Here is a 12,645-nt window from a genome sequence, read left to right as displayed (position 1 = left end):
GTAAATAAAATAATATATTTTTTGCTAATTTTATATAATGTAATAATAATACTGTGGGGAAATAAGGCTGGACTGGCGGACATTTACTGGTAGTTTTCACATTTGTCCGTCTGTATTTCAAAAGCGTCAGATCGGATGGCCCATGAAAAATTGTAAAGATATGGGTTTAATCTCTTTCTAATTTTTTTTCAAATGTTACACTGGGCGAATACATTACAGTATGTCGTAACACGGCCTGTGAAACGGGGCCCGCGCAGGCCCGACTTTAAAAATTCATAACTCGGCCACCGGTGGTCTTAGCCCTGCCAAACTTTCCAGGCACGTCCTGCTCCCCAAGCCCTTTCAAACCAGCCCACTACAACCATGGCTCAGCCTGTTATTCGCCCTGGAGCCCCTGAAAAACTTTAACACGAGCCCTGGCTCGAGCCAGCCTTTAAAAGTTCATAACGAGGCCACCCAAAGTCCCAGCCCGCCAAAATTTACAGGCACCTCCCTCTCCCCGAGTGGCACACTAAATAAGACAATAATAATTCACTCAGTATTCACTGTTTTTATTGTACGATGCATTTGAACTCGTGTTTTAGGGTTGACAGTATCTGATTTATCCAGTCAGATGATTAAGAGTTCAGTTTACATGAAACATTACAGTACAGTAGTATGATGTAAGGTGCCAAACTGCCAATCAATGGCTATGTTGTTTATATTATGTGGATTTTATTTAATTCATAATAAGAATGACAGTCATAGTCCTATGCTTTGTAGGATGTAGATTTATATTTTAATAGAGTTTTTATTTTCTTCTATTTCTCCAGCAGATTTTAGTCTGAATACCAAATATCATCTTGTCTAGTTTTGAGTCACTGTAAAAGTCATTTTGTTACAAAGTTACTTGGAATCTCGTACTCAAAATTTTAACTCTATTATGTAAGAATAGTTGTATTGTTAATTACTAAATTTCTTATAGACTTATTATAAACATGGTATGAAATAGTCTTGTTGACATAATGTTTCATGAGTGTTATTATAGTACCTGTATATGAGGACCAGTAAGTTGTAACCAACTGGAACATCCTTACCCCCCATACTTTTTTCTAGACATGGAACTGACCTGTGTGTGCGACTGTTTTCTTGGTTATAACTTTAAACATGTCTTTGTTGAATCTTCTGACATTTTCTTGTAAATTAGATTCAATTTGTAGTGTAATTAGTAACTAATGTCGAGTGTAATTTGGCCTTTAAAGATCACAAAAATGTGCCTGGAAATAGCTGAGAAGCCATCTTCAGGCATCTAAAGCCTAAGGTGGGCCCTGGGCCGGACCCCATCATTCAGACAAGCTGAAATTTGGACAGACAGACAACATTTCAGACTTGTCTGTCCTGTGACAGTCTGCTTAAAATTCCTTATTTCCAACACTGCAATAAAACATATCTATGGTATAACATGTTTCAAATGCTTCAGGTGTAATAAAGTAAAAATGACCCTAGGTACAAAACTGTTTTGTACACAGTGTAACAAGCTATTCAACCTGAGAAACTAAACATAGAATATATATATATATATATATATATATATATATATATATATATATATATATATATATATATATATATATATTTTTTTTTTTTTTTTTTTTTGGGGGGGGGGGTGTGTAGATGTCATCTGTTTTATTGCAGTGACTGGATTTGCTGATATGCTGATGTTTTTGTACTTCTGTACATTGGTTTTCAGCTGACCACACGGATTCTGGAGGCACACCAGAACATTTCCCAGCTTTCACTCATGGAGGCTAAAATGCGTTTCATCCAAGCATGGCAGTCTTTACCAGAGTTTGGCATCAAGTACTACATCGTAAAGTATGGCAATATTCTATTTTTACTCTACATTCATGCATTATTCCTCTACAATCCCCAGAGGATATGTCGTTGGACTGTTAACACCAATGTCTTTTACAACAAACTTCATATATAGCATTCATGTTTAAATAAAACACGTGTTACCGGTGTGGATACATGGATAAAACATGTGTTATCGGCATGGCATACAATCCCTTGGTATGGACCAAGAGATTGTATCTGAAGTTTGTCGCTCGTCCATCTGTTGTGTGTTTTCCATGTATTAAAATGTATCACCCTGCTTTCTGTGTACACATAGATTCAAAGGAAGTAGGAAGGATGATATACTGGGCATCTCGTACAACCGGCTGATCCGAATTGACATGGCCACACGCCAGCCAGTGACCACGTGGAGATTCGCCAATATGAAACAGTGGAATGTGAACTGGGAGATCAGACAGGTGAGAAGAACAGCACAGGAAATCTCTGGAACAAAAGTTTTGATCATAAACCTACACTGCCATATTTTTGTAAACAAGGGTCATTTTAATAGGAAGTCCCACTCATTTGTGCAATTATCCAATCAGACAATTGTCTAGCAGCATCAAATCATGCAGATGCAGGTCAAGGGCTTCAGTTAATGTTCACATCAAAAATCAGAATAGGGTTAAAGGGCTGATGACACGAACATGACTCTATGCCATTTCTTAAATAAACTATACAACATGGCAAACATGTTAGATTTCTGTTATAATTACGTGAAAAGAAGCTGTTGTTATGCAAATATCCAACTTTTAATTGCACAACGCAAGAAAACTGGGTCTGTGGCTCGCGGCCATGTTGTGACGTCAGCGGGAGAACACGCTGCGGTTCACTGGCTGTTCTACTCTGGTTCTACTCAATGGAAATGGCGCATGAAAACGCCAGTGAACTCTCTAGTGCTAGCTCTTCCTCTTCTGGGAGTCTAGAATTGTGTTGATCTCTTCCGAATAGAATCTATGATAGCCTACCCTCTTTACCCTTTGCCTCTCATTGCTAGGTGGCAGTTACATGAAAGCCGCAAGCTTTCACAAGCAAATACATGACTGATATCACGCCGACTTTATGATTACATTTATGATTATCATGTAGAATCTATAGCTCTACATACCTTTATCTTATGTCATTTCACAACACATGTTCTGACAGGAGGACTGTCTTTGGATCCAGCATAGCTACGAGTAGACCCCCTCCGGAATACTGGCAGTGTTGCCAGATTGGGAGGAATCCCGCCCAGTTGGGCGGTTTCAAGTGCATTTTGGTAGGTTTTGAACATATTTTGGGCTGGAAAACGTCAGCAGTATCTGGCAACAGATACTGCTGACGTTTTCCAGCCCAAAATATGTTCAAAACCCACCAAAATGCACTTGAAACCGCTCAACTGGGCGGGAAACCTCCCAATCTGGCAACACTGTGTAGGCACTGCTGATGGTAGTAACACACGTTTGTGCTGAACTGAACACCCAAGAGATTCTTTTAAGCTGGGAAGGGTGTCAAAACAATCCAAATCGAAGTGTTCAGAGCACAGGACGGATGTTGGTGAGGGCTCCCACTTGTCACAAGTGCGCCTGACTTGCTTCACCCACTTCGCATGCAGCTCGGGATCTCTGGGAAACTTGAATAAACTTACCCTATCCTTGTAGGTTTTGGAGCAAAAGCCGGCAACACAACGCGAAGCCATAATAACTAATATATATATATATATATATATATATATATATATATATATATATATATATATATATATATATATATATAAATGTATAATAATAATACTAATAATGACAAACTGAACACCTGTCGCATCAACAACAAACTGGTAAGTTAGGAGGAAGGTTCTTTCGCTGACGTCATATAGCTCCTCCAACTCTTTCGTCTCCTGGGTGCTGCAGCCCTGTCAAATTTGCCCAAATAGCCATGTTTTTTATCATAACTTGTAAAATAGGCGCCTTCGTGAATTAATATATGGGTCATCGGGAATTACTTTTTATGTTACAAAACATCGCCAAAGATGTCAAAAACGTGTCATCAGCACTTTAAAGGTGATCTCAGTGACATTAACCATGGCATGGCTGTTTGTGTTGACAGGCTGGTTTGAGTATTTCAAAAACTCTGATCTCCTAGGATTTAAAACAAAACCTTCTCTAAAGTTCAGGCTGTTCCACAATCATGGTTGTTTTTTTGAATAATACCCACTGACTTCTCCAACTAGATCCAGTATATATATGGGTCATTCTAGAATTTGGGGAACATTTCATGTCTCGGAGATAAACCTTTTGTTATTTTCCACAAAAGAAATCTTTGTTGAATCCGTTTTGAACAATAATGCAAATTATGACAAACTTTCACCAATAGCAATGCTTGATGTACATTTTAGACCCAATTTATCCATAAAGCATTAACTAAATGACTCCCACCCTTTGGCTGTCTTCAACTTGAATAAACATGAGGTGATTCAGCCTAACAGTCTGTTTTTTGGGGGCTTATTCTATTAACTGTTATAAAATCAATTGCATAGAAAGTCCATCCATCCATTATCTATAGCCGCTTATCCTGTCCTACAGGGCCGCAGGCAAGCTGGAGCCTATCCCAGCTGACTCTGGGCGAGAGGCAGGGTACACCCTGGACAAGTCGCCAGGTCATTGCAGGGCTAACACATAGACACAGACAGCCATTCATGCTCACACCTATGGTCAATTTAGAGCCACCAATTATCCTAACCTGCATGTCTTTGGACTGTGGGGGAAATCAGAGCACCCAGAGGAAACCCACACGGACATGGGGAGAATATGCAAACTCCACACAGAAAGGCCCTCGCCGGCCACTGGGCTCGAACCCAGGACCTTCTTGCTGTGAGGCGACAGTGCTAACCGCTACACTACCGTGCTGCCCGCATAGAAAGTCTATTTTCTGTATTATGTGAAATTTCAGTAATAAAAAAAAAAAATGTATCCGTCCCAGTGTTCTCGTCAACTCTGTTATAAAACTGCATCAAATCCACAAAGACTTTTAATAATACGCATGACACCTGCACCGAGAGAGGTCACTTCCTCTAGTGGGAAACTTCAGAACTTTACGTTTCTTCTCTCATGAATTTGAACAAAATGTTGAGGATACACCAACAGTAGATTAATTATTCGTCAAATCTGTTATTGTGATCTTGGAGTGAATCTCTCACTCATCTCATCTCATTATCTGTAGCCGCTTTATCCTGTTCTACAGGGTCGCAGGCAAGCTGGAGCCTATCCCAGCTGACTACGGGCGAAAGGCAGGGTACACCCTGGACAAGTCGCCAGGTCATCACAGGGCTGACATATAGACACAGACAACCATTCACACTCACATTCACACCTACGGTCAATTTAGAGTCACCAGTTAACCTAACCTGCATGTCTTTGGACTGTGGGGGAAACCGGAGCACCCGGAGGAAACCCACGCGGACACGGGGAGAACATGCAAACTCCGCACAGAAAGGCCCTCGCCGGCCACGGGGCTCGAACCCGGACCTTCTTGCTGTAAGGCGACAGCGCTAACCACTACACCACCGTGTCGCCTGAATCTCTCACTCATTCTTTAAAAACAATAATATGATTAAAATCCATAAAATTCTGTTTTTATACATGCCACGCGGTAGCTAGCTTGAGGTTAGCATGTAAAGGTAAGACACAAAATGGTGGGGAAATGTCAACTCTGTTATCGCTGAGTCTGTTGATGGATTGCCTAGTTTAAGGTTAACAGAGTTGACAACGACTAATTTTTTGTCTTCTTTCAACACTTGAAATGTACCCGCAATTACAGAATGGGCCACATGCTGGAGTTTCTTATACCTTATATTATAGGGACACACCAGCCCCATTTACAGCAGTAATGTCTCTTATAACTTCTTATAAATATGTTTGTAAGAGTCGAATGCAGGCTCAGTTTTGACCTTGTGGTCAAAATTTTTACACTTCGATTTGACTGGTTCAATTCAGAATTGCATTTTTTAGCACTTACAAGGTTTCACTTTGGGAGGCATGCTTTCATTCACAATAGAAAGATAAAGTGGAAGTTACATTTGTTTGTAAACTAAGTGCCTCTGACAGTATCCTTTGTCCTAAAAAATGTCAGAAAACATTCACCACATGATGAGGTTTGAAATTATTTTTAAAGAAAATATTTGTCTATTTTGAAGCAGAATACACTGTTGTTGCACAGTTTAAAAAAATGGACTTGAAAGAGACATGAGACACGTTTGCAGCAGAGCTTCACATGTGGTTGAAATGTGAGTCCGTCAAAAAGTGTCCTCTCTGGAAAACCACAAGGATCATCACCACTTCAGTTGTTATTACAGTTACCACCACGTACAAGTATTGCTGCAGAGTACTTGAAAATCTGTACTTAAAATCACAGACATTTCAACAGTTTTACACTTTGTATATCTTACTCTTGTGGACTATAAGAAAGTGGGTCAGTTTTAGAAATACACTATGTACTGTCTTCTCACAAGTAACACTCCCAGTATACAACCTGTAGCTCTGAAATTCTGCACAGTTAATTTCCATCTCAAAAGGTCATTTGGTCATTTCCATTTCTGTTTGAGAGTACGCTGTGCGCATTTTGGCTGCCGCTTCTCACCGGGGCTTTTTTTTCTCCCTTTGTTTCTCCCTTTGTTTGTTTGGTTTTTTGTTTGAATGTTTTGTCCCCCGGTTGTGGTGTAGCTCCGGACCCAATTTTGGGCATCAGTTCCCTTCAGGCCTTGGTCCGCCGTGGGTGATGCCTGTGCTCCTCACTATGGACTGCAGTGAGCTTGTTGCTCTTTTAACATCGGGGTTGTCCAGCGCTCTGTGTGGCGGTGATTCTGTGCTTGATGCGGTGCTCCGAGCGATGTTGCCCGGCGGCGGCATGGTGGCTGTGCAGGTGGTGTGGGATTTATCTTCATGCACCTTTTGGTGGGACTATGGGTAGCTGTGCCACTGGAATTACATCCTGACCCTCTTTTGGTGGACTTTTTTTTCCCTTTCTCTAATTGTAAAGCAACCTTGGGCGTGAGAAAGGCGCTATATAAATTGCACTAATTACAGGCTTAGTCAAAATTATGTTAACACTTAAATGATAGAAACCAATCGGATCTGTCGTGGAAGTTCATCAATGGCATACTGCTGCACCATTTGCAAGCAGACATCTGACGTCACTGTTGGGGTGTCAAAAAAGTCGGGCCCAATTACGCCAGCAGCAGTCACAGCACACTACACATTCAGGAGAAAAATAAATATTAGTGTTAACATAATTTTGACTAACCCTTTATTATAATTACTCACCCATAGTCAGCTGGGATAGACTCCAGCTTGCCTGCCAAGTCAAGTCAAGTTTATTTGTATAGTGCTTTTAACAATAAGCATTGTCGCAAAGCAGCTGTACAGAATTTGAATGACTTAAAACATGAGCTAATTTTATCCCTAATCTATCCCCAATGAGCAAGCCTGTGGCGACGGTGGCAAGGAAAAACTCCCTCAGACAACATGAGGAAGAAACTCCGAGAGGAACCAGACTCAAAAGGGAACCCATCCCTGTTTGGGCAACAACAGACAACATGACTATAACATTAACAGTTTTAACATGAAGTCAGTTTCGTTCATGTTATAACTCTTCATTGATGGAAACTTGAGTTCAAAACTGTTCATGACAACTGCAGTCCTAAAGTTAGCAAGTCAACTGTAGCCTTCAGCCATAAAAGCATTACTGTAAGAGTCCAGATCGTCTTCCAGGTGTGACTTTCAACTGTCCACATGGGGCCATCCTCCACAGGAGCGATGCGATGAGACTCCAACCAGACACAGGACACCAGGATGGATCAGGCAGGTCCGAGGAGCAGAAGAGGTCAGCATCTCGATCCCAGGACCGACATGTAACTCAGAGGGACAGATTTTTTTTGGGGGGAACACAGGTTGTTAGGTATGCCCAATGTCACCTGAATAAGTACAGTGGTGCTTGAAAGTTTGTGAACCCTTTAGAATTTTCTATATTTCTGCATAAATATGACCTAAAACATCATCAGATTTTCACACGAGTCCTAAAAGTAGATAAAGAGAACCCAGTTAAACAAATGAGACAAAAAATATTGTACTTAGTCATTTATTTATTGAAGAAAATGATCCAATATTGCATATCTGTGAGTGGCAAAAGTATGTGAACCTTTGCTTTCAGTATCTGGTGTGAGCCCCTTGTGCAGCAATAACTGCAACTAAATGTTTCCAGTAACTGTTGATCAGTCTTGCACACCAGCTTGGAGGAATTTTAGCCCATTCCTCCGTACAGAACAGCTTCAACTCTGGGATCTTGGTGGGTTTCCTCACATGAAGTGCTTGCTTCAGTTCCTTCCACAACATTTCGATTGGATTAAGGTCAGGACTTTGACTTGGCCATTCCAAAACATTAACTTTATTCTTCTTTAACCATTCTTTGGTAGAACGACTTGTGTGCTTAGGGTTGTTGTCTTGCTGCATGACCCACCTTCTCTTGAGATTCAGTTCATGGACAGATGTCCTGACATTTTCCTTGAGAATTCGCTGGTATAATTCAGAATTCATTGTTCCATCAACGATGGCAAGCCATCCTGGACCAGATGCAGCAAAACAAGTCCAAACCATGATACTACCACCACCATGTTTCACAGATGGGATAAGGTTCTTATGCTGGAATGCAGTGTTTTCCTTTCTCCAAACATAATGCTTCTCATTTAAACCAAATATTCTATTTTCATCTCATCCATCCACAAAACATTTTTCCAATAGCCTTCTGGATTGTTCACGTGATCTTTAGCAAACTGCAGACGAGCAGCAATATTCTTTTTGGAGAGCAGTGTCTTTCTCCTTGCAACCCTGCCATGCACACCATTGTTGTTCAGTGTTCTCCTGATGGTGGACTCATGAACATTAACATTAGCCAATGTGAGAGAGGCCTGCAGTTGCTTAGAAGTTACCCTGGGGTCCTTTGTGACCTCACTGACTATTACACGCCTTGCTCTTGGAGTGATCTTTGTTGGTTGACCACTCCTGGGGAGGGTAACAATGGTCTTGAATTTCCTCCATTTGTACACAATCTGTCTGACTGTGGATTGGTGGAGTCCAAACTCTTTAGAGATGGTTTTTTCACCTTTTCCAGCCTGATGAGCATCAACAATGCTTTTTCTGAGGTCCTCAGAAATCTCCTTTGTTCGTGCCATGATACACTTCCACAACCATGTGTTGTGAAGATCTGACTTTGATAGATCCCTGTTCTTTAAATAAAACAGGGCGCCCATTCACACCTGATTGTCATCCCGTTGATTGAAAACACCTGACTCTAATTTCACCTTCAAATGAACTGCTAATCCTAGAGGTTCACATACTTTTGCCACTCACAGATATGTAATATTGGATCATTTTCCTCAATAAATAAGTGGCCAAGTATAATATTTTTGTCTCATTTGTTTAACTGGGTTCTCTTTATCTACTTTTAGGACTTGTGTGAAAATCTGTTGATGTTTTAGGTCATATTTATGCAGAAATATAGAAAATTCTAAAGGGTTCACAAACTTTCAAGCACCACTGTAGGCACAGTATACATATTGCACTGAGTACACGCAGGGACTCCGGCAACTAACTATGACAGCATAACTAAAAGGGGAGAGCCAGAAGGTAACACAGGCATGAGGGAGCCCTGGGACATAAAGCAGCCAGCCACTACACTGTCAACAAACTCGAGTGAGCAAACGAGTGGGGGACTGACAGCATCCATACATCCCAGTTTACCAAAACACGATGTCTGACGACCCTCCAGATCTACACCTTTACCTCATAAACACCATTAACAAAAGGCTTAACTAAACAGATATGTTTTCAGCCTAGACTTAAACGCTGAGACTGTGTCTTATTCCCGAACACTACTTGGAAGGCTGTTCCATAACTGTGGGGCTTTGTAAGAAAAGGCTCTGCCCCCTGATGTAGCCTTCACTATATGAGGTACCAGCAGATAGTCTGCACCTTTTGATCTAAGTAGGTGGGTCATAGAGGACCAGAAGTTCACTCAGGTACTGTGGTGCAAGACCATTCAGTGCTTTAAAGGTCAATAGTAGTATTTTATAATCAATACGAAATTTGATTGGGAGCCAATGCAGTGTTGATAAGACAGGGGTGATGTGGTCATATTTTCTACTGTAGTTCTAGTAAGGACTCTTGCTGCTGCATTTTGAACTAACTGGAGCTTGTTTATGCACTTATTGGAACATCCAGACAGTAAGGCATTACAATAATCCAACCTGGAGGTAACAAAAGCATGGACTAGTTTTTCCGCGTCATGTAGTGACATTAAATTTCTTATCTTAGCAATATTTCTGAGATGAAAGAAAGCTATCCGGGTAATGTTATCAATGTGAGTTTCGAATGAAAGACTGGGGTCAATAATCACTCCGAGGTCTTTTACTGTTGCATGTGAAGAAACAGAAAGGCCATCCAGAGTTACTGTGTAATCAGAAAACTTACTTCTAGCTGCATGTGGTCCTAGTACAAGTACTTCAGTCTTGTCAGAGTTAAGCAGAAGGAAATTAATGAGCATCCAGTGTCTACTGTCCTTTACACATTCCTCAATTCTATTAAGCTGGTGTCTCTCATCAGGTTTTGCAGAAACATACAACTGTGTGTCATCAGCATAACAGTGGAAACTAATACAATGCTTACGAATATCACCCAGAGGTAACATATATAAAGAAAAAAGCAGTGGATCCATCTGTAGCCTGCAACTCTACAGGACAGGATAAGTGGCTACAGATGATGGATGGATATATGGATGTATTATAATTATTTTTGGCAGCAGAGAAACACACAAATCTGAGGTTTGAATTTTGGATTATTGTGGACCCTTAATGTATTCCCTGATTGTGAAAACAGCCCGTTTACACAAATTGGTTCAAAAGGCAACAACAAAAAAAGCATCCAGTGAGCTGCAGTTCTGCAGGCAGAAATGCCTTGTTAATGAGAGAGGTCAGAGGATAATGGCCAGACTTGTTCAAGCTGAAAGAATGCTGACACTTAAAAGCAGACAACACACTAAACCTTAAGGCAGCAGAAGACCACATCTGGTTCCACTCCTGCCAGAAACCTAAGGAGATCACAAAAACATCACCTGGTCTTTTTCCCCATCTTGAACTGCCTGGTTTTATGAGCTAAACTGAACAAAAGTATTGAACGAAAAATAGAATGAATAAAATCTGATGTGTTCGAAAATATTTTATCGACATTTTTCACAGAGGAAATAGAGAAATTTTGTGTCAAAGAATGTGTTGTCTAACTGGAGGTTTTTGTTTCAGATGACTATCGATTTCGACCAGGGTGTTACAGTAGCTTTCACCTGTCAGAGCTGTGACTGCAGAGTGGTTCATGAATACATTGGAGGCTACATTTTCCTTTCAACAAGATCCAAAGATCAAAATGAAACACTCGATGAAGAACTCTTCCACAAACTTACAGGAGGCCAAGAATGATCCTGAAAACCACTGAGAATGTCAGATAAGCCTGGAGATTTCAGCTGAAGAAGCCCTTAAATGTATTCATCATGAGTTTTGTTCATTGTTTGTGCATATTTTGTTAAATGATCAGCAGACCTTCACAGTGAGTTCCTTCCCAAGTCCACAAGGCCACAACTCATCTCATATTAATTACATTTAATATGTTTCTGAGAGCTTCTGCTTGACAGGGAATCGGAGAGGTGAAATGGTGCAGTAGATGCTTCATCATCATGACATCATTCTCAATTTTAGTTTATTATTTCTTAGAGGGATTTTATCTTTGTTTTCTTGTTCTGTATGTATGATCACAAGAAATAAAACATTCTACCAAAAATGTATACAAAGATATTATGAAATGGAAATGAATTTTAACATTTTGAAACACATAGCCCAAACCCATGAAGACTGATATTATGATTTGTATTGTGATACCTTCAATGTATAAATAAAATTTTTTGCAGTTATGTCTGTTTCGAGACCTTGGAATTATAAACTCTGTCTGTAAGATAATGTGCCAATAAGTTTGGACTTTTAATTAGACCAAGGCAATATTCTGGTATAAAATTTCCCACATACAACATTCATTCATTTATGCATTCATTCATTCATCTTCAGTAACCAGTGTCATGGTGGTGTAGTGGTTAGCACTGTCGCCTCACAGCAAGAAGGTTCTTGGTTTGAGCCCAGTGGCCAATTAGGGCCTTTCTGTGTGGAGTTTGCATGTTCTCCCCGTGTCTGCGTGGGTTTCCTCGGGTGCTCCGGTTTCCCCCACAGTCCAAAGACATGCAGCTTAGGTTAACTGGTGGCTCTAAATTGACTGTAGGTGTGAATGTGAGTGTGAGTGGTTGTTTGTCTCTATGTGTCAGCCCTGCAATGATCTGGCGACTTGTCCAGGGTGTACCCCGCCTCTCACCCATAGTCAGCTGGGATAGGCTCCAGCTTGCCCACAACCCTGCACAGGATAAGCGGTTACGGATAATGGATGGATGAATCTTTAGTAACCACTTTATCCTGGTCAGAGCTGTGGTGGACCCAAGCCTATCTGGGAAAACTGGACATAAGGTGCCTAGCCCAGGGGTCATCAAACTACAGCCTGCAGGCTGACTCCGGCCCGCCACCCCCCTTTGACCGGCCCCCCAGCCCCTCTGCCCCCCACCACTTGAACCAGCCCTATGAGGCAATCCCCAAAAGTGGTCATGGCCTATCTTTTTAAATTGCTTTTTGGCAAATAATAACATGTCTGCATCTTG

At 40.9% G+C, this 12,645-nt stretch overlaps 1 protein-coding gene across 2 annotated transcripts in view; it reads left to right on the top strand.

The window, feature by feature from the left end:
- Positions 1–11,859, top strand: part of fermt1 (FERM domain containing kindlin 1) — a 29,440-nt gene extending 17,581 nt beyond the window's left edge. For both annotated transcript variants that reach the window (XM_060917762.1, XM_060917763.1), the window contains exons 13-15: positions 1,730–1,854; positions 2,153–2,294; positions 11,198–11,859. In XM_060917762.1, the coding sequence (XP_060773745.1) occupies positions 1,730–1,854; positions 2,153–2,294; positions 11,198–11,371 (441 nt within the window). In that variant the 3' untranslated portion in view covers positions 11,372–11,859. The remainder of the gene's footprint in view (positions 1–1,729; positions 1,855–2,152; positions 2,295–11,197) is intronic.
- Positions 11,860–12,645: the final 786 nt, after the last annotated feature.

Source organism: Neoarius graeffei, chromosome 3 (genome assembly GCF_027579695.1).
Source record: "Neoarius graeffei isolate fNeoGra1 chromosome 3, fNeoGra1.pri, whole genome shotgun sequence".
NCBI lineage: Eukaryota > Metazoa > Chordata > Actinopteri > Siluriformes > Ariidae > Neoarius > Neoarius graeffei.
This window is presented reverse-complemented; position numbering and strand designations above follow the sequence as displayed.